Raw genomic sequence first — 25,412 nt, forward strand, 5'->3', positions numbered from 1 at the left:
GGTGAAAATTTAATATTTCTTGCTGGCAGACCCAGGAAATGACAGACTGGAGTGTTTAAAAGAACTAGCCCCTTTTCTAGCTCTAAATAACAAACATTTTACTTACGTTCTTTCACATCCAGGGGAGTGGGATTACAGGAAACTTTGTGTTATCCGGAGGCTAAATGTACAGCAAGCTCGAGCCACCGGCAAAAATCAGGAGCCGTTTTTTTTCTTTTCGTTGCTTTTTTCTCAACAGTCAAGCTCTGCAAGGTCTGTAGCTAAGCAACAGCTTCAGCTAGAGACGCTCCAGAGACGCTAGCCGACTGTTTAGAAGCTGTTGCTAAGCAACAGGGTTTGTTGATGCACACGGAGCTGAAAATCTCCGTATGTTTCAACATTAGCGCTGGAGTGTCCGGCAGTTTTGAGGGAACGGCAACAGCTCGGTCCCGTCGGTGCCGGATAGCACAAAGTTTCCTGTAATTGGATAGTTCTACCAAAGAGTCGACACAAGCACGATAGGTCAAATAGCCTCCTTCTGTACTGTATTATTCTATGATTCTGTGATTTCCACCATCCATTTTGGAGGCGGGGGTCAACCTCCAAAAAGAGTAGGGATTCATTGGCTGAGGACCAACTTTTCAGCCAATTAAATATTAAACTTTAAGACCGATAGTCATATCAGACATGACCAAATTGATTTTTAATGCATGAAAACCTGAAGTGACATTGCTGAGCAAGTATCCATTTCTCAGTACTAATTATTGTAATGGTACAAGCAAAACTTTAAGGCCTAGAAATTCGGTGGCGCCCCAAGCTCGCCTGGGCGCCGGAATTACCGCTCCGGATGGAGCCACTTGCGCCAGCCGGAAATTCAGTTTCAGCGCCCCAAATGGAAGCGGGGCGCTGCTCGAGGCACCCCGCTTCCCTCTTGGGGCGCTGCAACTGAATATCGCAGCGCACCATGCCACAGCACGGGACGCTGTGGTACTGCAGGCCTTCCTCCCCTTCTTAAAGGGGAGGGGCCTGCACCAGCACGATCAGAGATCGCGAATGCCGGCAAAAGAGCCCGGCACCGAGGAGAAGTGCCAGGCTCTTGGGACACAGCCGGCACTGGCCCGGGGGGGGGGGGGGCTCAGGAGGCCGGCGCGAGGTGGTGCTGGCAGGCGGCCAGCGAAAAAAAATGGCCACCCCGCGCCTCCCCTTTAGCGCGACTACCGCCGCAGGTAGGCCCCCCTGAACCAATCGCAAATTGCGACCGGCGTTACAGCGGTGGGCGTGACCAAATATCGCGATCGGGGCGGTAGCGGGGCGCTGCGCACACCGATGACGTCATCGGTGGTGGCGCAGCGCTACAGGCTAATGCCGCCATTAGCGCCCCGCTAAATTTCGCGGGAGGCATGGCCAGTGGCGCTAAACCCATTAAGTGCCCTCTTTGGGCGCTAACTGGTGGCACAGCCCACCGAATTTCTAGGCCTAAGTATTTAATGTAGAGAACACTTTTCAATTACTTCTTAACTTTTTTTTAAGTTCAGAAAATACAATTACTTTCCCTATGAGGAAACTAAATTCTAGTCTAGATAAAGTAGTCAGCATCCACTAATAATTTATCCAATAAACCACAAAATATATAAAATTAACTGACCTATCAGAAGTATAATTAATGTGTGTTTGAAAGGTGAAAAGGTCTTTAGCATAGCTCTAGATCATTTACCTGCTGCTATTCTAGCTGCTTTGGCAAAGTTGCCATTTTCAATGCAAGCAATCAACTCATTTCTGTCTTGGGAGGGGTTTCTTCGAGCTAATGCTGGCTTTCCTTTGCCACACTTTGGATGGCTTATTGTGCTGTCAGAAAAAAAATCAAATCACAATTATTTTTTTCCATCGCAAGTTTGCTAGACCTTAAAATGATAAGAATGTGATATTTTAAAATGCTGATCATTCTTCAGGTTTGTAAACATTAGTGAAACAAAATAGAAAAATAATGAAAATGTTCCCATTTCCTCCAACTAAAGCTGCAAGGAGCAAAATTTAAAAAAATACACCAGTAAATACAGTACTAAAATCCTGAAAAGTCAGTATTTAATGTTAACACACAAGCTATAGACAACCTCAACACTGAATCAAACATCAAAATATCCTTGCTGCATTGTTCTAATGAAAAAAGTGCTGCAATAATTTTAAAGGAGACAGATTTATTACACAGAAGGAATGAAAGTACTTGGTGCAGGCCATGTGCATTGGCAATCTCCTTGCTTAAAATGAAAGGCAATTTGTTTTGCCCAATACGTTAGGCTAATGGCCAGGAATTTTTGTTTTTAAAGACACAAATAAGATTGAGAAACAAATCCAGAGCCGCTATTGTTTAAAAAAAAATAGAAAATTGTCATCCAATTTTTTTTTTTTTTTTTTTTAAAAAAAAGGTCTGCCAGGTGTTGCTCATGGCAAGTCAAATGATACTCGGGGACAGGAGTATTTACCGTATAATGCACAATAAATTATTCTGCAGCTCAGGTTGCACTGTACCCTTGAGGCCACAGAGTCTAAATTGTTAAGTAAAAAAAGCCTCAGGTTAATCAGTGTTTAATAATAATGAGGGAACTGTGTAAGTTGGAAAATATTTGCAAGGCTCCATGTCAGAAGTGCCCAGCATTAAGTGACTGGCTTTCTTACTTTTTTAAAAAATATATAAAAACAAGTGTAGTTTTGCACCCGAGACTTCTGGTGTGCGAGGATGAAAATATATATTTTTTTAAGGCGGCTCACCACCCACCTTCTCGGCAACAACTAAGGGTGGGCAAAAATGCAGCCTTACCGGTGACACCCACATCCTGAGAAAAAATAATTTAAAAAAAATTATGTCTACATTTTGAATATAATTTCCCTATATAAACTTGCCACACTGGGTGGCTGAGCCAAATTTTTTGAATTTTCCAATCAATTCAGATGCCACAATAGTTCTTCCGAAAGTAATTTCTCCTCCGGTAGGTTTTGTTGGAATTTTTAAAGGTAACAATTTCTGCTTTTATTTATTAATATTTTATTTTCCTCCTACAAAGTATCAAAATAATTCACTACTCCCTTAATCCGACCAGCTTTCAGGCCTCCCTGCTGCTATCGATGGCACTGTTGGCATATTCGCTTAAGGGCTGGGATATTGTATTCACACAGTTCATATATTATGTATAATAATGATTTTTGATTCTGTATCTTTGGAACACTTCCTCACAAATTATATATCACAGCCCTTAAGCAAATGTGCTGCATGAAAAGGTAAAACATCCAGTTTCTCAAAACAAAAGACTAAACTGATTTAAATCAAAGAAACACGACATTTTTACTTTAAATTCAGCATCGAAGGAGGTTCATGTTATAATATACTTACCTTGCATGGTTGGAAACCACACTGACACTGGTGCATATACTCGATTCTGAAGCACAACGACGACGCTGATGATCAACTGGATTGGTTTGTGTGGTTTCTGTTTTTTCCTCATTACCAAATCCATTAGATAATGCTAGAAAATTAAAATGCAATTAACCATAAAATTAAAAACATTTAATTGAATACCTTGAAAAGCTTTCATATCAATTCCTGGATTGAAATTTTGTTTGATCCAACAATAAGAGACCCAGTAATCTGTCAAATTAACTCAATAGAGAGATCTTACTTGAACACTGACCAAAGATTTGGTATCCAGTTAGTGCAGTATAAATTATTGATTGCTTCATATAAGATTGATTTTCTTTTAAGAAACTGAGAAAGGTTTTGAACAAATTTGGAAATTGGGCTGACAAGAGACAGATATACTGTTTAATGTAGGGAACTGCAAATTAATGAGATTGGGGAAGGGGAATAAGCAATGTAATACAAGTTAAACCACATTCGTTTGCACGATATGGACCTTGTTGCACCGATGTATACGCAGAAAAACTATCACTACAATGTGCAGGATCATGGCTAGCTCACTAAAACTAATTGGACCACGTGTAACAGCAGTAAATAAAGCAAACAAGTCTTAGGAAGTGACATGAAGCTTGTACAAAGCACTGGTTTGGCCCCAGCTGGCGTACAGTGTGTACTGGTCAATCGGGCCACTGTCGGCACCATCCTCAAACCCCTCCCAGCTGGCCTCCCGCCCACAGACTTAAGTGTGGGCCTCAGCTCGAAGCAAAATTGGCAAGGCCACAACAGATGAGCTGCGTCGAGGCACCTCATTTGCGCCCGCAGCTCACATGAATTATGATGAGGCCCAAGAACAAATTTAGGACAGTTCTTGGGCCTCTGTTTCAGCGCATCTTCGCTGTGTTCAGCTGGAATTACACCACATCTGAATAGTATAAGTGGGATCCAAAGGCAACGAAATGGGCTTTTGGAAAGAGAAGGAATTAAGGCATATAGTTAGAAGGGCAGCAGGTGGAAATACTTGTTGGGCCCCAAGGATCTTTGCCTATTCCTGGGCAGACATTACAAATAGTTGGTCCTTAGGGGGGGCAATAGAAATATTTTTGATGGTCAAGAGGCTGCTTTTTCTAAAAGTACAAGAAGTTTAGGCAATAGTTGCATGTATATACTGTAATGTCACAAAAAGCCTTAGTCTTAGATTGAAATAATCAAATAGCAAGAATTCTTAAAAGATTTTCAGATATTTACCTAGGTCAGGTTTTTTGAGGGGCAATTTTTCACCATCTCCTTCAGAGTCACCACACAAGCTACGTGACCTCTTTCTTGGCTGCAACAGTGTCTCCAGTCTGGGAATTACCACGGATAAGAAGGTTTTTGTTCCCAGCTGCCCTTGAAGTGGTTGAGTTTCTGCATTTTTTGCTTGTTTCTGAGGGCTCACAATTTTGGGTTTTCGGAAAAGAACAGAGGTACGTCTGCCAATATCAGCTGACAAATCAACTACAGTAGTTTTTGAGTTACTGACATCACCATTACTCAGGTCATCTGGAGCATGTCCATTCATTGTCACATTGTGCAGGGAAGGGTTACTCACTTCACTGTCAAACTTAACTCTTTTGTGTATTCTACTCTGGTCAGTGCTAGGTTCTATTGGCTTGAGGGTAGGTGGTTCTGATGGAGTCTCTGAAGATGGCAGCAGAGGCAAAGAATCAGATGGCTCAAGAGTAGGTGGCACTGAAGACTTTGAATCTCCTGAAACAGTATATACACAATAATTTACAAAATCTTTAACAACAGTATAATTGGTTTAACAATACTGCCCGAAAAAGTTTGTCCTCCCCTACTCTTCTGCCATACAAAATTTGTATCAGATATCTGGTTAACTAGTATTCACATATGCAAAACAATACCTTCACAAAATAGTCACAAAAAAGGATGGTTCAAGAAAACCTGGCACAATTAAAAGGTTATTTTATTCTGTATAAATCTGTAGTTAATTCACCTCCTGGATTTGAAATGCCTAAACACAACTAAAATTTAAACTGCAGAATAGAAACATGCCGAATTTTGGTGCTAACTGGGCATAAAAGGTAAATTTTAGGCATCTGCTTTTGTGCTTGGGCATAAATATCCTTCAGCAGTCCTGGGTGCTGACTTCAGCACTTGTGACTACTTTCTGTGGAGCTCTTGTAGAAGGTAAACTGAGAATGGCTCCTCTAATGGAGGATACAGTCTGATAATTCCAGCTATTTGTTTAAAACCTGTTACATCTCTAATTTTTTCCCGTTTTAACGAAGGGTCATCGACCCGCAACGTTAACTCCGTTTCTCTCTCCATAGATGCTGCCTGACCGGCTGAGTATTTCCAAGCATTTTCTGTTTTTATTTCAGATTTCCAGCATCCGCAGTATTTTGCTTTTGTGCTAGTCATAAATATCCTTTAGCACTCCTGGGTGCTGACATTAGCACTTGTGTGACTGCTTTCTGTGGAGCTTTTGTACAAGGTAAACAGAGAACAGCTCCTCTAATGGAGGATTCAGTCTGACAATTCCAGCTGTTTGTCTTATAGGAGGGTTCTTTCTCATCCCATGTGGTAATGTTTCATTTTAAGCATAAAGGTGGCATCTGTCAATCATGTCACCTGAAAAGGGTAAAAGGCAATTACATCAAATGTATTCAATAATGAAATTCACTATTTCTCACCATCTTGTTCTGATTTTGTCCCATCTTCAACTACACTGTTTGGAGTCTCTGTATGTTCACTCTGAGCCTTCTGTTGGCTTAATTTTAAGCGGATGTTATTAATTTCTTTTCGCAGTAACTTGGCACGTCTAGATCTGGCACCACAGGATTTCACTGCACATGTCATGTCCAGTTTGTCCAGCAACTCCTTGAGCTGCAGTTCCAAGGACATGTGCTCTCTATTTGCAGGTACCAGTAACCTATCCACTGCAAGGAAGCAAAGGATCAATTAACAGATTTCTATTTTAAGTCAAGAGTTACAGGCTTCCTAAAATTACCATAAAAATAACCACCATGACACTTACAAATGTGGGGGTAGAGTTTCCAATGGTTTTGCACCCAGTGCAATCGGCTGAGCCAGCGCAAGAGATCGTGGAATTTAAAACGCAAGTGAGTTATGCTCAAAAACACTAATGTTCATGTTTTCTGCAATCTTTTACACTGGTTTAAGATTCAGGTCGCCTGGATCAGGCCCCGCCCACAAAACAGTCCACCCACCACAATTCGAATTTGAGATTCTGCAGCTTCTAGAAGGCTCTTCAAATTGCACTCATTTTCTTAGATGCACGGGTACTAGTAGGCACGTTTTAAAAGCTTTATTTAATTTACCTAGAAACTGACTAGTGTACACCAATGAAACTGTTAAATGGTTCAGTAGTGTTTTTTTTTTATAAAAGTAATTTTAAACCAGATTACTCAGGTGGAGGACTGGAGACCAACATTCCCTAGCTCCAGGGACCCCGTGCAGCCAGCTTTTTAATGCAAAAACCATGCATGTATTTTAAAGGGGCCACACTGTGCCAAACAAAATTACAGGGAACATTGCGCGACACCCTTATTAACAATGTTTATTTTTAGTAATAAACTCATTTTCAGCTGTATTAATAAAACTGCACTAGGTTACCACACTTAAATACATCAAGGAATATATTTTAATGGAAAGGGGGGGAAAAAAATACATTCTATTACGTTGCCTGATTGCGCTGGTCAATGGAAGATTTTAGATTTGTGATTATGCAAATGAATTTTTGCAGAAACTTGAACTGTAACCTAACCAGTGCAATTTCAAGTGCGTTTTGGGCGCAATTTCCCAATTGCACCTAAAATTGAAACTCTACCCCATGAAATCTAATTAAAGGCTGGCATCAATAGACCAACATTGATATCTTAACTTTTTTTTCATAATTGTAACCAATTCTTTATTTCATATACTTTCATTTTGATCAAGACAACAGCACACAAACATGCACATTTTTATTTAATTTACTAAACATAAGCATTTGGATCTCATGACTCCCAAAGTTATAATATTTGAAAAATGTCAACCCTCAATACTGGTGAGATACTACCAGCTGGACAGAATCACCATGAAAATTTATGTCTATAATTTCAAATAAAGTACAGGATGTATAAACCATCACATCCTATCTTGAAGCTACTTAGCCAGAACTTTGCTTTATTATGGATTTATTATAACTGGTTTCACAGAATCATAGAATGATACAGAAGGAGGCCATTCGACCCATCATCCAGTGCCAGCTCTTTACTCTTAGGTAGAGCTATCCAATTAATCCCAATTCCCTGCTCTTCCCATAGCCCTGTAAATGTTTTCCCTTCAAGTATTTATCCAATTCCTTTTTGAAAGTTACTATGGAATCTGCTTCCACCACGCTTTCAGACTGTGCATTGCAGATTACAACAACTTGCTGTGTAAAGAAAATTCTTCCTTACATCTTGTCTCTGGTTTTTTTTTGCCAATCACCTTAAATCTGTATCTTCTGGTTATCACCCTGTCACTAGAAACAGTTTTCTCCTTATTTACTCTATCAAAACTATTCATGACTTCCAATATTATTCCAAACAAATTACCCACATGCAAGATTAGACGCTGCTACATTTAACCTGGACTAGCAAAATCAAAAACCGTTTCCCATTGCAAGTAAAAAGTGCCTGGAATTTTTGTGGGGCTTCTCCCAATTGTGCGCTGTAATTTCATCAGAATCCCCAGAGATACAGTATGAAGAACCATGCCATTTATCCAGGGTTTCTGCTGCACATATGGCAGACAAACAATCAGGAAACCCCCTGTGGAAATGCCAAGAAAAGGAGTTAATTTTTTTTAAATGAGTTGCATCGAGAGCAAAATGCTTAGATTTGTTTCTACGTTCGTACTCCTGAAAGGAGGGAAGGGAGGAAACAGGGAACTATAGACCAGTTAGCCTGACATCAGTAGTAGGGAAAATGCTAGAATCTATTACAGGGACGTGGCAGCAGGGCATTTAGAAAATGATATGATTGGGCAGAGTCAATGCAGATTTATGAAAGGGAAATCTTATTTGACAAATCAGTTAAGAGTTTTTTTTGATGAAGTGTATTCCGATTTTCAAAAAGCATTCGATAAGGTTATTACACACGAGGTTATTACACAAAATTAGGGCTCATGAAATTGAGGGTAATATATTAGCATAGACTGAGGATTGTAACAAAGGAGATGTGATCTCATTGAAACATGTAGAATTCTTAAGGGACTTGACAGGATAGATGCAGGGAGGATGTTCCCCCTGGCTAGGGAGTCAAAAGCTAGGGGTCAGTATCTCAGAATAAAAAGGGGTCAGCCATTTAGGACTGAGATGAGGAGAAATTTCTTCACTCAAAGGGTTGTGAATTTTTAGAATTCTCCCCAGAGATCTGTGGATGCTCAGTCGTTGAGTATATTCAAGATAGAAATCAATAGATTTTTGGATACTAAGGGAATCAAGGGATATGGAGATAGTGTGGGAAGGTAAAGTTTGAGGTGAAAGATCAGCCATGATCTTATTGAATGACGGAGCAGGCTCGAAGGGCCAAATGGCCTACTCCTGCTCCTATTTATGTTTTTAAATGCAAATAAACCAACTTTTGCTGGTACCTAAAATTTTTAAAAACAGATTATGGATGAGGAGTGAATTGTCCTCATTGTGAAGACCGTGAGCTTAGGACAAAGAGAAAATGTTCTCCCTTCATTTTGCCTTCTGTAGCAGCGTCAAGCCTCTTAGTTCTAGGTTACTTATGCTAGATATAGTGTAAACCTCTCCACACTGCTCCAAAGGTCTGCTTTCAGCTTTAATCTCAGATGGGTGCATTTTTACAAACTGACATTTTCATTCTCACAGAAGCCATCCTTGTGGTTTATGCGCCAAACTATGGGTAGTTCTGTGCTGTGGCTTTATATCATTACAGGAAACTTTCGATTAACCGGCCCCTAAATAACCGGAAATATCGGTTAACCGGCAAAATTCAGGAGTAGGTTCAGGTAACTTTTATTAGTCCATTTGTTGCTGTGCAAGCGTGTGGCTGCAGTTGTTGCTAAGCTACAGAGACGCTTGCAACTTGTGGACGTTGTTCTGAAGCTGTTGCTAAGCAACAGTGTTTGTTGCTTTATACGGAGCTCTGAGCTCCGTATCTTTTACTATAGCGTTCGGTTATCCGGAATTTTTGATGAACCGGCACCACGTCGGTCCCGTCCGTGCCGGATACCAGAAGGTTTCCTGTAGTATGTGATTTGAGCCTGCTCTCTTATTTCACTTCGGAGCCTTAATTTACAGAAATATTTAATTCAGTTTCAGCTAGATTTTAAAGAGGCTCTAGGGTTGAATGGACAGTGGTTGAACTTAGCAGCCAATGCATGCTAATCCATTTTACATGCGGACACCTGGGGCTAGAATTTCCCAGGGCCGTGGAGGCGGGAATGGAGGCGTGTGGGGTGTTAAAATCGCGAAATCGGGGGGCACGAACCCATCCCACCCCCATGCCCGTTTCCCAGGAGGTGGTTACCCAACCTGTGCTGGGAGCCGCCTCCCCGAGGCAGGAAGGGGATTAGTGCAAATTAACTGCCTGTTAACAGGCAGTTTTTAGCCTAATCCCTATTTTTATCCCTGAAGTGTGGGCTTCCCGACGGCTCCAAACCACGCCAAGTTAGCGAGGCGGGCCGTCGGGCTGAATAACTTGGAGGGTTTGAGCATTGCGGCGCTGGAGCTGCGGATGGATGGGCTTTGGAGCATTCACGATGCTGAGAGGGTCGTGGATAACACGTTTGATGAGGTGGTCACACCGCAGGTAAGGGCTGCACAGGCAGAAGGGAAATGGGTGACCATCAGGCAGAGCAGTAGAGGCAGGCAGGTAGTGCAGAGGACCCCTGTGGCCATCCCCCTCTCAAACAGGTATACCGATTTGGATACTGTTGAGGGGGATGACTTACCAGAGGAAGGCAGCAGCAGCCAACTTCCTGGCACCAGGGGTGCTTCTGCTGCTCAGGAAGGGAGGAAAGAGAGTGGGAGAGCAATAGTGGTAGGGGATTCTATTGTAAGGGGAACAGATAGGCGTTTCTGTGGCCGTAGACGTGACTCCAGGATGGTTTGTTGCCTCCCTGGTGCCAGGGTCAAGGATGTCACTGAACGGCTGCAGGGCATTCTGAAGGGGGAGGGTGAACAGTCAGAGGTCGTGGTTTACATTGGGACCAATGACATGGGTAGGAAGAGGGATGAGGTCCTGCAGCAAGAATTTAGGGAGCTAGGTAGCAGATTAAAGAGCAGGACCTCAAAGGTTGTAATCTCTGGATTACTCCCGGTGCCACGTGCTAGTGAGTATAGGAATAGGAGGATAGAGCTGATGAATGCGTGGCTAAAGAGTTGGTGCAGGAGGGAGGGCTTTAGTTTCCTGGATCACTGGGCCTGCTTCTGGGGAAGGTGGGACTTGTACAAGTCGGACGGGTTGCACCTGAACCAGAGCGGGACAAATATCCTTGCGGGGAGGTTTGCTAGCACTGTTCGGGGGGGTTTAAACTAAAATGGCAGGGGCTTGGGAACCTGAGCAGGGAGACAGAGGAAAGGGAAACAGGGATAAAAGCAAAAGATAGGAAGAAGAAAAACAAAAGTGGCAGAGAAATCAACGGTTTAAATCAAACGTGGCCACAGTAAATAATAATTCTAATAGGTCGAAGAGCGTTAAAAAAACAAGCCTAAAGGCTTTGTGTCTTAACGCGAGGAGCATTTGTAATAAGGTGGACGAATTGGCTGCGCAAATAGAGGTAAACGAATATGATTTGGTTGGGATTACGGAAACGTGGCTCAAGGATGGCCAAGACTGGGAACTCAACATCCAGGGGTATTCGATATTCAGGAAAGATAGGCAAAAAGGAAAGGGAGGTGGGGTAGCATTACTGGTTAGAGAAGGGATTAATACAATTGTAATGAAGGATATTAGCTCTGATGATGTGGAATCTGTATGGGTAGAATTGAGAAATACTAAGGGGAAAAAAACATTAGTGGGAGTGGTATATAGACCTCCCAACAGTAAGGCGGAGGTTGGGGATGGCATTAAAAGGGAAATTAAAGAAGCGTGCAATAAGGGCACAGCAGTCATCATGGGTGACTTTAATCTACATATAGATTGGGCCAACCAAATTAGTAACAATACTGTGGAGGAGGAATTCCTGGAGTGTTTACGGGATGGTTTCCTGGACCAATATGTCGAGGAACCAACCAGAGATCAGGCCATCTTAGACTGGGTATTATGTAACGAGAAAGGATTAATTAGCAATCTTGTTGTACGAGGCCCCTTGGGTCGGAGCAATCATAATATGATCAAATTCTTAATTAAGATGGAGAATGAAGTAGTTGACTCAGAGACAAGGGTCCTCAATTTAAATAAAGGAAACTACAATGGTCTGAGGAGCGAGTTGGGTCGGATTGATTGGGGAATGGCACTCAAAGGGTTGACGGTGGATAGGCAATGGCAAACATTCAAAGACCGAATGGATGAGCTACAGAATTTGTTCATCCCAGTTTGGCATAAAAATAAAACAAAAAAGGTGACTCAACCGTGGCTAACAAGGGAAATTAGGGATAGCATAAGATCCAAGGAGACGACATATAAATTGGCCAGAAAAAGCAATAATCCTGAGGATTGGGAGCAGTTTAGGATTCAACAAAGGAGGACAAAGGGATTAATTAAGAAAGGGAAAATAGAATGAGTGTAAGCTTTCAGGGAACATAAAAACTGACTGTAAAAGCTTTTATAGATATGTGAAGAGAAAAAGATTGGTGAAGTCAAGCGTAGGTCCCTTGCAGTCAGAATCAGGGGAATTTATAAATGGGAAACAAAGAAATGGCAGACCAACTAAATTCATACTTTGGTTCTGTCTTCACAAAGGAGGACACAAATAACCTCCCAGAGATGCTGGGGAACATAGGGTCTGATGAAAGGGTGGAACTGAAAGAAATCTTTATTTGTAGGGAAATGGTGTTAGGAAAATTGATGGGACTGAAGGCCAATAAATCCCCAGGGCCTGATAATCTACATCCCAGGGTACTTAAGGAAGTGGCCCTAGAAATAGTAGATGCATTGCTGGTCATCTTCCAGAACTCGATAGACTCGAACAGTACCCATGGATTGGAGGGTAGCTAATGTTACCCCACTATTCAAAAAAGGTGGTAGAGAAAAAGCAGGGAATTATAGACCGGTAAGCCTGACATCGGTAGTGGGAAAATGCTAGAATCTATTATAAAAGATGTAATAGCAGAGCACTTGGAAAGCAGTGACAGGATCGGACAAAGTCAACATGGATTTACAAAAGGTAAATCATGCTTGACTAATCTACTGGAATTTTTTGAGGATGTAACTGGTAAAATAGATAAGGGAGAACCAGTGGATGTGGTGTATTTGGACTTTCAGAAGGCTTTCGATAAGGTCCCACATAAGAGATTAGCGTGCAAAATTAAGGCACATGGGATTGGGGGCAAGGTATTGACTTGGATAGAGAACTGGTTGGCGGACAGAAAGCAAAGAGTTGGAATAAACGGGTCGTTTTCCGAGTGGCAGGCAGTGACTAGTGGGGTACCGCAAGGATCAGTCCTAGGACCCCAGCTGTTCACAATATATATTAATGATCTGGACGAGGGAATTGGATGTAATATCTCCAAATTTGCAGACGACACAAAGCTGGGTGGGAGGGTAAGCTGTGAGGAGGATGTCGTGAAACTCCAGCACGATTTGGACAGGTTGGGTGATAGTGCATTTGCCATGTTTCTGCCCAATAATGTGGATAAATGCGAGGTTATCCACTTTGGTGGCAAAAACAGGAAGGCAGATTATTATTTGAATGGCAATAGATTGGGAGAAGGGGAAGTGCAAAGAGACCTGGGTGTTCTTGTGCACCAGTCGCTGAAGGTAAGCATGCAGGTGCAGCAGGCGGTTAAGGCGGCAAATGGTATGTTGGCCTTCGTAGCAAGAGGGTTCGAGTACAGGAAAAAGGATGTCTTGCTACAGTTGTCCAGGGCCTTGGTGAGACCGCACCTTGAGTATTGTGTGCAGTTTTGGTCGCCTTGCCTGAGGAAGGACGTTCTTGCCATGGAAGGAGTGCAGCAAAGATTCACCAGGCTGATACCTGGGATGGCAGGAATGACGTATGAGGAGAGATTGTGTCGATTGGGCTTATACTCACTGGAGTTTAGAAGATTGAGATGGGGATCTCATCGAAACCTATAAAATTCTGTCAGGCCTGGACAGACTAGATGCAGGAAGGATGTTTATGATGGCCGGGGAGTCCAGAACCAGGGGTCATAGTCTAAGAATAAGGGGTAAGCCATTTAGGACTGAAATGAGGAGGAATTTCTTCACCCAGAGTGGTGAACCTGTGGAATTCTCTGCCACAGAGGGCGGTGGAGGCCAGTTCATTAAATCTATTCAAAAAAAAGAGTTGGATATATTTCTTAAGGCTAAAGGGATCAGGGGATATGGGGAGAAGGCAGGGACAGGGTACTGAATTTGGATGATCAGCCATGATCTCATTGAATGGCGGAGCAGGCTCGAAGGGCCGAATGGCCTACTCCTGCTCCTATCTTCTATGTTTCTATGTCTGGTGTTCAGGTGAGTGATGAGTGCAGAGGTAAGTGTGTTTGGTGCGTGTAAAGTGTTTAAATAAGTTTTACATACCTTTACTTACTAATGCAGGCTTCCTTCCTTCAGGTCTCGGAGTCCCTCATCTCACCGGCACAGAAAGCAGAATGGCTGCAAGCTGTCAAAATCTGCAGCATTCAGCTTTCTGTTCTGGAGAGATCTCTAAATCAGCCTGGGAGGAAGGAATTAACTTAAGAGTACAGATTGTCAGTGTTTGACAGCTTCGAAGAGCTGTCAAACGCTGATATTTCATCTGTCAAAAGCTCTTGACAAATGAAATGTCAATCTGTGACGTCACCTGTTGCCGGGTGGCCCTTAATTGGCCCGCTGGGCAGGCTCAACAAGGTCAATCAAGGGAAAATCGAGTGGGTTGGCCACAACTCGATGGAGACAGGACTACAACCCCAAAAGTGGGAGTCTCGCCTCCACTGATAAAATCCAGCCCCTGGTGTTCTAGACCCAGCGAAAACACAAATTGGTACCTCCTGCTCCACAATCCAATAAAATGTTTTTTAAAAAATGACCTCTTCTGGCATAAAAACAGAAAATGCTAGGAATACTCAGGTGGTCAGGCAGCACGCGTGGAGAGAAACAGAGTTCACGTTTCAGGTCGATGACCATTCGTCAGAACTGGAATTTTTTTTCCCAGTTCTGACAAAAGGTCATCGACCTGAAACATTAACTCTGTTTCTCTCTCCATGCGTGCTGCCTGACCTACTGAGTATTTCCAGCATTTTGTGTTTTAATTTCAGATTTCCAGCAACTGCAGTATTTTGCTTTTTTTTTTTTTTAAACCTCTTCTGGCCCTGATCCATTGGACACTAGCTTTCCTCGGCATGTTCAGCATGCCCGGCCTGGGGTTAAATTGACATCAGTATCTGAATGACCCCCACTTTTCAATATTCAAGGCCTCTGTCTGCCTGCGGTGGGAATGGCGAGACAAGTACTCTGCCCTAATTTTAACCCACAGCACGCTTTGTTCTTGTTGGGCATGGGGGGGTTAAAAAAAAACGGTGCATATATGTAAATCAGGGTCCTGCTGATGGTTCAGAACCCCTCTGCCAAATTGAACTTTGGGAGTACAGCTGTGTTCATTCTAAAACCCACCCACCAATCCTTGGTGGAAAGGAGGCTGCACCAGCGTTATTTATTGGGATCTTGCATTCAGGTAGGTCATTGGTTAGTGCTTGTGGACTTTCTGGTTTTTGTTTGGAGTGGCAGGAAAGTATCTGCCCTGGGGCTTGTGCACAAAATTACTCTGCTGACATGGATGTGCTGCTCAGTCCGCCATTGGGGCTGGAAGATGAGGAGAAAGAGCAGCAGGTCACAGGCAGCTGCAAAGAGCCACCATCTTCACTTTACAGCAATGACTGAGTTATGAGTAAAAAGAGCCAAAGTCCATCTCCTCTTTAAGAGGTGCAGATTGCCTTTAAAAGACCTCACTTTTTGCCCGGTTCTCTCACTCAACCCCCACCCTCGCAATCAGTGAGCTGCCAATAAACAGCTCTCTGTAGCGCTAGCCGTTCACCAATCATAATCAAAGGAGACACGAGCACTAATTTGGCCCATGCCTCTCACCGGCATCATCGAGCGTGCGGATCGGCCACTACACCCGTTTTCAGCACAAATAGAATTTCTCCCCCAGAGAAATTGTGATCACACATCTCCCGGGAAAATCAGCTGTTGACCAAGGAACAAGATTACCTATCAAATGCCAGGAGCTAGTTGCCCAAGCAGAAAAAAAGTACATGGAATAATATCCATAATTCTACATGCTGCACCCAACACAAGTTGGAAAACTTTGTTTTCTTGGTCATCATACAAAATAATAGACAAAGTATTGTAGCAGTGGATCAATGTATTCCTAGGAAGTAGAAATAAAAATAAATACCTTCTTCCCATGTCAAAGGCTTAGTTGTTTCACTCTTTGGTGGTTCAGGCAAATGCATTATAGTTTCATAGTCATAACCAATTCGGTCAGCTTCACGGCGAGCCTGTCTTAGTATGACGCCTCCCTGATCTCTCAATCGCACAGCTGCTCGGTAAAATATTGTGTCCTTTGCATTATATTTCATAGAGTTATCTATAATGAGGTTGACATCAGCGTCAAACTCATCCAGATTATTATAACCATGATCTTCTATCCTTTCTCTCATTGTGGAGAAGTCCATAGGGTGTGCTATATGATCTAAATAGTCTGGAACCTGAAAGATAAAAATGAGTTTAAGTTAATGATGGGCTTTTCTTAATTTTAGAAGATACAAGCAGCATGAGGCTCAAAATTTGTAGGTTTTCTAGAAAGATAGAGCCAGGAGGACTACTATGTGGTCCACTTCCTCTGAACCCAGTTGCCTTGCAATCTGGTCAAGAACACATTTATTATTACCATCAAATATGGTGAATGCTGTGAGAAGTAGGACATTGCTCTCCCATCACCAGCGTGCAAGGTATTGAGTCAAGGCTTGGTCAATCCTTATTCTTTGGGATGGGGGAGCGGGGGGTAAAAAAAAGTGAACAGATTCTGCATAAACAGTATCTGCGTCACTGTCCTACACTCCCCATGAAGAGAGTCAGCCTGGAGATGGAGGTATAAACATATAGTCTAGTGACGTCAATTAAAACCCCAGCACATTTGAAATACTCCATTTCTTTGTTGATAGAATTCTCTACAAACACAAAAATTACAATTATACTATTACCTTTAGTTTCTTTCCTCTTGCCACTTGTAGGAATCATGGCAAAATAACCACTCAACAAATTGTTGAAACATATAAAAGTAATCAGGTAACACAAACTCATTGGGAGGGGTGGGGAGGAGAAGAGGTTCAACTTACACCCAGAAATGGACACAAAGCCGGCAGGATGTCCCCAAAGCCTGTGCAATGATTTTCAGGTTTGCACCTCAACTCCATAAGATGGGCAAGTGGTCAGAACTACTTGAGCTGGTATTGACAGCTCACCCATTTGGAGGGGGGGGAAAAAGAGGGCAGGAGTGACACCATTTAAAGGCTGCTGCACCACTTAAAGAGGTGGACTTTGCTCGTGCTGCATGTTTCTGTATCTGAACATAGAGAATACAGTCAGAGTGCTTAAATGGAAATAATGTGATTCTGGCCAATACAAAGATTAGACTTTTGTAACCAAAATAGGGAGATTGTTACCTCTTCTAAGCTCACTGGCTGAGCAAATATATGTGCTGTGTCCTTTTCCTGAAGCTGCTCCAAAATTGAACGCAACATAACAGTCAATGGTGTCAGCTGGAGCTCCATAGCAACCTGCTGAACTTTGACCTGCCAATATTTAATTACACATTTAAAAGAAATCATCCACAGCTATAACAAATCACAGAAAATAAATTGGAGTAGCACTCTTTAAATGAAAACGATTCTATGAATTTGACAAGAACGGATACTAAACAATACCTGTTCACGTTTTAGTTTTTCACGTTTACGAATAAGTTCAACCAGTAAACGTGCTCTTTCTAGGTCATGGCGTAGCCTCTGCCAGTACTTCAGCTGCTCTTTCAAGCCATTTTTCTGTTCATCGTTTTTCTTTTACAATCCAGGAGGAAGGAGAAAAGGGGAAAAAGTTAAGAATTCAGAGAAGAATTTTCTCTAAAAAAAAGTGACACCAATAACTATGGCAACAGTAGATTTCAATATATGAAAATCATAACTTCCTTACTAGCTCACCCTTAGTTCCCACATATGAAGTCCTTTCTTTAACAAAAGTAAGTATAGGTGAGGGAGGGCTTTCAACAAAATCTACAATCTCCTCCATCACAATATTTGTTTCCTCCTGGAAAGAATACTTCTTATAGTTGTTAGCTCCATGGCTCACTGCAGAAGTACTCCACAGCTCAATAGTCACAAAAATCCATCTTCAGAATTTAGTTTTGTGCCGAGAGCATAAGTAAAACTTGAGCAAGGAATATTTGGATGAAATCTAACTGCAAGATTAAGTTTTATTTATGTATAGTGTCCAGTATTAACTAAAAACCAATAGTAGCTCAGTGAGTTGGCAATCAATGCCCTGGTCACCGTTTGGTTAATGCTCCAGACCCCAGCCTATTACATCTATCTCCCTTTTGCTTTCTCCTCTTTGGGACCCTTCTCTCCTGTCTCCTCCCTTTCCCGTTACCCCGTCATGCCTCCATCCATTTCTCCCCTCTCGGATACTTTGCAACCCCCTCAACATCCCTCCCCCAACCCTTCACCATGCCGCTACTTTCCTACAGCCGTCCCAGGTTTGATTCCCTCTTGAAAGCGCACAGCTTCCTCGGTCTCTCTGGGCATTCTGTAAAGGGCCCATCGAGGCACTTGCCACTGCCTCCTTACCAGTGGCAACCTCAAGTGCCCCATCCTCCTCTTTAGCCAAGCTTCCTACCCAGCTAATTTTGCCAACGTCCTTCCCACCTTGATCAGCCCTCCCACTGCTAACCCCTTGAACTCTGCCAGATGATCAATAATAATCACCACCCCTCTCCGCATCTCCCTCCAGAATGTCCATTCATTTGCCAACAAGGACCTTGGCATCCATGACAGGATTGTGGATGATTGCATTGACATCATGGCCTTGACAGAAATTTGGCTCACGGGTGATGACACCTTGCCCCTTACTGAAGGCTCCCGCCTGGCTATACGCCACCACCTGCCTGCACAAACAGACGTGGCGGCATTATGGCTCGATCACCAAATCTAATCTTGGGCTTTTCTCCCCTACTCCCTGGCACAAGCAACTCCCCTCGTTTCACCAGTCTCTCCTTTCTTTTAAAATACATTCTCAACCACCCACCCAAACCCCACCTGAGTATCTCCCCTTTTCCCCCCTCAGCCTTTGCACGGAGCAACTCCCCAGTTTTAACCTCCATCTCAACTCACCTTGCCCCATCTCCTCTGGGTTTACAGCCTTGCAGTCCTCCCTTAACCTCTCCCTCCATATAAACTCTCACCCATTTTCACAATACTTCTGCAGCTGTCGATTTGCTCAATCACTCTTTCACCTTTGATGCCCTTGTTCCCAGTAAACCCCCTACTCTCTCTGGTTGTTCCCCCTGGTATGGTCCCCATTTTAGTTCCTTTCAGTCCAAGAGTTACACATTGAATATCTATGGTGCACAACAGGTTTAGTGATTCATTGCCAGAACCACATCAAACTCCATCAGGCCCAGCTTTCCTCTGCCAAAACTGGTCACTACTTTAGGATCATACTGGAATGCAAAGGTAACAACCAACCATCTCCCCCCCCCCACTTCTTTTCTCCATTACCAGCTGCAACCTTAAACCCGCTCTTCTGCCCCCTCCACCATCACCTACTCTCTCCCCCTCATCCCCTCCGAGCTCATCTCATACACACTACCCACCTCCTGATATTTCAAGCCTATTCATATTAAATTGTTGACAACCCAGCTTCCCTTCCTAGCCCACATGCTAGCTGATACTGTAAACGATTCTCTCTCCTCGGATACTGCCCCCTCCATTTCAAATCTGCTGTCATCGCCCACTTCTCAACAAATTCACCCTTGTCCTCTCTGCCCTTGCAGGCTACAGCACCTTCTCCAACCTCCCTTTCCTCTCCAAAGTGCCAGCCGTGGTAGCACCCTCGCCTGAGTCAGAAGGCTGTGGTTCACGTTCCACTCCAGAGACTCGAGCACAAAAATCTAGGCCGACACTCCAGTGCAATGCTGAGGGAGTGCTGCACTGTCGGAGGTGCAGTTTTTCAGATGAGACGTTAAACATCTGCGCTCTCAGGTGGACATAAAAGACCCAAGGCATTATTTTGAAGAAGAGCAGGGGTGTTCTCCCTGGTGTCCTGGCCAATATTTATTCCTCAATCAGCATCACTAAAACAGATTATCTGGTCATTATCACATTGCTGTTTGTGGGAGCTTGCAGTGCGCAATTGGTTGCCACGTTTCCTACATTACAACAGTGACTAGACTTCAAAAGTACTTCATTGGCCGAAAAGTGCTTTGAGACGTCATGAGGGCACGAAAGGTGCTATATAAATGCAAGTCTTTCTTTTTTCTTGAACGTGTTGTCGCCTCCCAAATTGTGCCCATCTTTCCCGCAACTTCATGGTTGAACCTCTCCAATCATCTTTCTGCCCTGCCACAGCACTGAAACAGCCCTAATCATAGTCACAACTAACACATCCTGTGTGACTATGAGCATCGTGCACTCTCAATCCTCATCCTTCTTGACCTGTCTGCAGCCTTTGACATGGTCGACCACGCCATCTTCCTCTATTGTCTAGCTGAATACAACTGTCCTCACCTGGTTCCACTCTTACCTAGCCAATCGTAGCCAGAAAATCTCAGACAATGGATTTTTAGTGCCCCCGCACTGTTACCCCAGTCCCCCAAGTCCCTATTCTTGGCTCCCTCCTATTTCTTATCTACATGCTGCCCCTTGGTGGCATCATCCGAAGACTTGCCGTCATGTTCCACATGTACACTTACGATACCCAGCTCTACCCCACCACTGCCTCTCTCAACCCCCTCCACTGCCTCGATCATCCTGCTTATCTGAATTGCAGTCCTGGATGAGCCACAATTTCCTCCAATTAAACATTGGGAAGAGCAAAGAAACGTTCTCTTTCTCCCATCACCCTCCACACCCCGTCTCAGGCTGAACCAGACAGTTAGACAACTCAAGTGTCCTATTTTACCGAGCTGAGCTTCTATATACTCTCCATCACAAAGACCACTCACTTCTGCCTCCCTCATCGTCCATCTCCACCATTGCCTCAGTCAGTCTGCTGCTGAAACCTTCAGCCATGGTTTTGTCAACTCCAGATTGGACTATTCCAATACTCTCCAGGCCAGCTTCCCATCTCACCCTCCATAAACTTTAGCTCACTAAAAAACTCTGCTGCCCGTATCCTAACCCGCACCACCCTGTGCTTACTGATCTACATTGGCACCCAGTTCACAAGAATCTCAAATTTAAAATTCTCATTGCGTTCAAATCTCCCCATCTGTTACCTTCTCTAGCCCTACAACTTATCCCACCCATCCTCCCCCACCAAGAACTCTGCGCTCCTCCAACTCTGGCCTCTTAACCATCCCCTTCACCCTCCATCCCCTCCTCTATTGGGGCTGTGCCTTCAGCCAACTAGGCTGCAAGCTCTGGAATTCCCTCCCTAAACCTCTCCACTCCTTTAAGACCCATCTTAAAGCCTACCTCTTTGACCAAGCTTTCCATCACTCCATCTAATATCTCATTTGGCTCAGTATCAATTTTTGTCTGATTAAGCTTCTGTGAAGCACCTTGGGACATTAACCTACATTAAACAAATTTGTTTTATTTAGATCCTCCTACCCCCACACCCCCCAGATCTTACCATATTTTTCAAATTTCCTCCGTCATAAGGACATACGAGTACCTCATCCTGCAACAGGATGTGAACAGGTACACAAGGAGGTCGGGATGATCAGTGGGTTGGAGGAGGGGCAGGCTTGCTTCTACCCAATACCTCTTATGATGCACAAGAAGATTGGAACTTATTTGCTCAAATCACTAAACCAAAACCACATCCGATCAGTCTTAACAGTATGTTGGAGCTCCAGTGCCGTGGGATGTTTTGTTACGTGAAAGGCATTATAAAAGTGCAAGTTGTTCAAATTTAAATCCCATTTTTTGTTAACATGGATGAAACAAAAATATTTAGTTTTTTTTTTATAAAAAGAGGGGGTAAGGATAGGACAATGTTATGTAACTGTAGTCTATGAAGATGAAAGTACTTGAAGGGGAATCTGTATTTTGCTCAGTGATCACAGCATAATTTTTTCTGAATTAATTCTTGGAACTGCTACCTTCCAAAACCAATTTCAGCCCCCAATATCTCCTCAATGATGGTGAATAACAGGCACTTCTTTCACCTGTATGAAAAAAATGTAATTCTCTCAAGCATGGACAAACACAAGTACATCATATTTGAAAGACGACTCTCTCCGTTGGCATGTTCCACCAAGAATACTGCATCTCTGAACAGTAGGATTACTGACATTTCACTTGTGTGAAGATTCATAACACAAAATTGGTGCTAGCAACCAATGGCTTTTATAACAAGTGAAAAAGTTTAAAACACATCAATGTTTGAAGCATTTAAAAAAAAACATCAGAATGCTTATACAGGAAACTCTTTGGTATCCAGGACCGGCACGTTGCCGGTTGATCAAAAATTCCGGATGACGAAGAGGGTTATCTACCGAGGCTATTTTTAACAAAGAAAATTTTTTTTTTTTTTTTTTTTTTTAAATCAAGAAATGTGCAGTATACAGTAATTGGGTACTCACCTACAGAATGTGGTGTTAAATGGATGGTGGAAGATGCTTGATTAAGTACAGTACTGCCAGTTGAGGGTAATGCAATGCAATGGCTACCAGCAGCGTGGGGGGAGACACACAGTACCCCTGTAAAATGGCGGATCAGAGGAGACTACCGGCAGCACGGGAGAGTCAGACTCCTGTTACAGGGGTATTGAGGTGTTCCGACTTCCGACAGCACCAAGAAGCCGAGAAGTGGCAGTTTGGAGAACTACCCCCACTGACTAACTCGGCCACCGCGGGAGACTTGGACTCAGCAATATTGCCGGTTATTGAGGTGTTGTTTTCGGAGTGAGAATTTTGCTGGTTAGAGAATTCCAGATATTTAGGTGCCATTTAAATGAGAGTTTCCTGTATTAAGCTGTGATACTAATTTTTTTTTTTTTTTTTTTTTTTTATAAATAGTAATACTGTAAAATGGATTTCATTGTTCACATACTGAAGCTAAAAAGTAATACAAGATATTTCTACTTTACCCAATATTTTAAAAAAAGCTTATTGGTATCTTTTTCTACCCCACCCATGTGCAACAGGTGCCTAGGCTCAGGCAGAAACTGTCCCTGGAAAGATAAGTGACTTGATCCTGGGCCTTTACCAATATCACTATTAACTGATCACAAGGTTTTCAAGTGCGACAGAACAGCTCTCACTGAAATTTTCCTTTGCTGTGGAGCAATACTTGGCCTGGAGGCAGAGATTAGGAACTCAGCAGGATAGGCAGAACAAGATAAATCTGTCATTTATCACTCTACGGTGTAGCACACTGGCGCTTCAAATACAGCGTGCCAAAGCAACCACATCTTTTAAAAATCATATATTTCAATATTGGAATATACAGCCTATGTTGGAATACTGAATATCTTTGCAGTTTAAACCCAAAATGGATCTGTGACAGTGAGCCAAAACAGGAAACAAAAAAGTTCAACTTTCTAGATCAGCTACCATCCCAAATCAGATGTAACTACTTTTTTACAAAAACAGTCTGTTTGACAAGTCTCAATAGTGAGGAAAAATTAAAGCAATGCATAATCAATACCTGTTGTGCATTTCTCTGAGTCTGCAAGTGTGACTGTAAACGTCGTAGTAGCGGTACACCATTTCTTGATTGTCGTTTAAGTGTCCAGTAAACATACAACCTCTGTATAAACTGTTTTTTTCGTGGCACTGACACCTGACTCATTATTTTACTTAGCCTGCAAAGAAAATAACTGGTTTTAAAGTAGTCACTTCCAACATTATAGCAATCACTAAGATGTCTTCGGAAACTAAGACCAAGTGGTGAAGAGGTTTTGTTTAATATTGCACCCAATTTTCTCCCTGCCCATTATTTTAGATTATTTTTGCTCAGAGCGCATTCCCCAGTATTTTATTCTGTGCGGGCAAAACAAATTTGTAAATGTTTATGGATCTGTTAAAACTAAGAGGAAAATATTGGAGACTATGGTGATCATTTTGGTAAATCTTTTACACTACAAATCTGATTTCTTACTAGCTAAAATAAAAATATACTGCGCACGACTGATAAATTTATTAATAGAACCAAGAAGGAAAATGTGAATATGAGCAAGGGGCGAGGATGAAAGGAGGTAGAAATTTAAAAAATGCTTTGCAGGTTACATTTAACTCGAATATCATTTGAATGTTATTGCACACGTACTCGTTTCCCTTAAGAGCCCTACTTTAAACTAGACTGTGCAATATAATTTCTTCTTACTCTATAACCCAGGTCCAGACACAGCACAATACTGGGAACTCAATTAGCATATAAAAGCACACAACATTCTGCAATATTCAACATGTTCAGATGTATGCAGTAAAGCAACTTGACCACATAACACGAACAGATTTGCATAGGAAAATACTGCTCAATAATGCACCACAGATGTGACTGCTAAACACCAGCTAATTAGAAAGATTTACTAAGGTCCCAGTATAATCAGTTAAAATTTACTTATAACCAGTTTGACTACATCTAGAGCATAGGCTTATGTACTATATGAGATTACTTATCTGACATCCAGTCATGGATGAGCCCTAATTTCCTCCAGTTAAACATTCAGAATATCGAAACCATCATCTTTGGTCCGCAGCACAAACCCAGTACTCTTGCCACCAACTCCACACCCATTACCCAGCTCTGTCTCAGGCTCAACCAGACTGTTCGCAACCTCAAAGTCCTATTAAACCATGAGCTGAGCTCCCAACCCCAAATCCTCTCCATCACAAAGACTGCCTACTTCCACTCGAACATCAACAGCCTCCTCCCCAACGTCAGCTCATCTACTGCTGAAACCCTCATCCCTCACCTCCAGACCGGATTACTCCAATGCTTGGCCTCATCCTCCACCCTCTAAAAACTGCAGCTCATCTGTCTATATTCTATCCCTCACCATGCATGCCCTCTCCTCCTTCAAGACCCTCCTTAACACCCACCTCTGACCAAGTTTTGGTCAATGCTCAGCATCAAATTTTTTTTTTTTTTTTTTTTTTTTACACCCGTGAAGCACCTTGGGATGTTTTCCACATTAAAGGCACTATATAAATGCAAGTTATTATTGCAACTACATAATTGCTCATTGCTCTATTGGAGCTTGTCAAAACAGCAAAGCAACTGCAGATGTCAATGCTAAACCAACACACATTTATGTTGCAGTAACCTAATGAAACCTGCTCATTAAAAACATTTTTAAATGGAGTAACATCTAGATAAAATGACTATACAATATAGAACTTTTAACAGCTCAATTATGAAGTCATCAGATTTTGTTGTTAGAAATACCTGCAATGAATGCTACAGATCTTGAAATGGGGCATAAGCACTGAACAATGTCAACATAATGTTTGAAAGAAAGACTTGCATTTATATACTGCCTTTCATGACCTCAGGACAGCCCAAAGCACTTTACAGCCAATGAGGTATTTTTGAAGTGTAGTCACTGTTGTAATGTAGGAAATTTGCCTGAGTCAAGGTCTCGGAGGCTGGCTTTGGAATGCATGGTAAATATGCAGTGGCCAAGAAAAGGGA

The 25,412-nt window shown here is 42.6% G+C and overlaps 1 protein-coding gene across 4 annotated transcripts in view; it reads right to left on the bottom strand.

Moving 5' to 3' along the window:
- brd1a (bromodomain containing 1a) overlaps positions 1 to 25,412 on the bottom strand; it is a 57,347-nt gene that overhangs the window by 15,084 nt on the left and 16,851 nt on the right. For all 4 annotated transcript variants that reach the window (XM_086010308.1, XM_086010305.1, XM_086010306.1 and 1 more), the window contains 8 exons: positions 23,424 to 23,580; positions 17,481 to 17,609; positions 17,220 to 17,348; positions 15,950 to 16,262; positions 6,085 to 6,330; positions 4,634 to 5,134; positions 3,365 to 3,497; positions 1,694 to 1,824 (listed from right to left, as the gene is read on the bottom strand). In XM_086010308.1, the coding sequence (XP_085866434.1) occupies positions 1,694 to 1,824; positions 3,365 to 3,497; positions 4,634 to 5,134; positions 6,085 to 6,330; positions 15,950 to 16,262; positions 17,220 to 17,348; positions 17,481 to 17,609; positions 23,424 to 23,580 (1,739 nt within the window). The remainder of the gene's footprint in view (positions 1 to 1,693; positions 1,825 to 3,364; positions 3,498 to 4,633; positions 5,135 to 6,084; positions 6,331 to 15,949; positions 16,263 to 17,219; positions 17,349 to 17,480; positions 17,610 to 23,423; positions 23,581 to 25,412) is intronic.

This window comes from Somniosus microcephalus, chromosome 17 (assembly GCF_052327205.1).
Source record: "Somniosus microcephalus isolate GS21.2 chromosome 17, FLI_Smic_1.0, whole genome shotgun sequence".
NCBI classification, from domain to species: domain Eukaryota; kingdom Metazoa; phylum Chordata; class Chondrichthyes; order Squaliformes; family Somniosidae; genus Somniosus; species Somniosus microcephalus.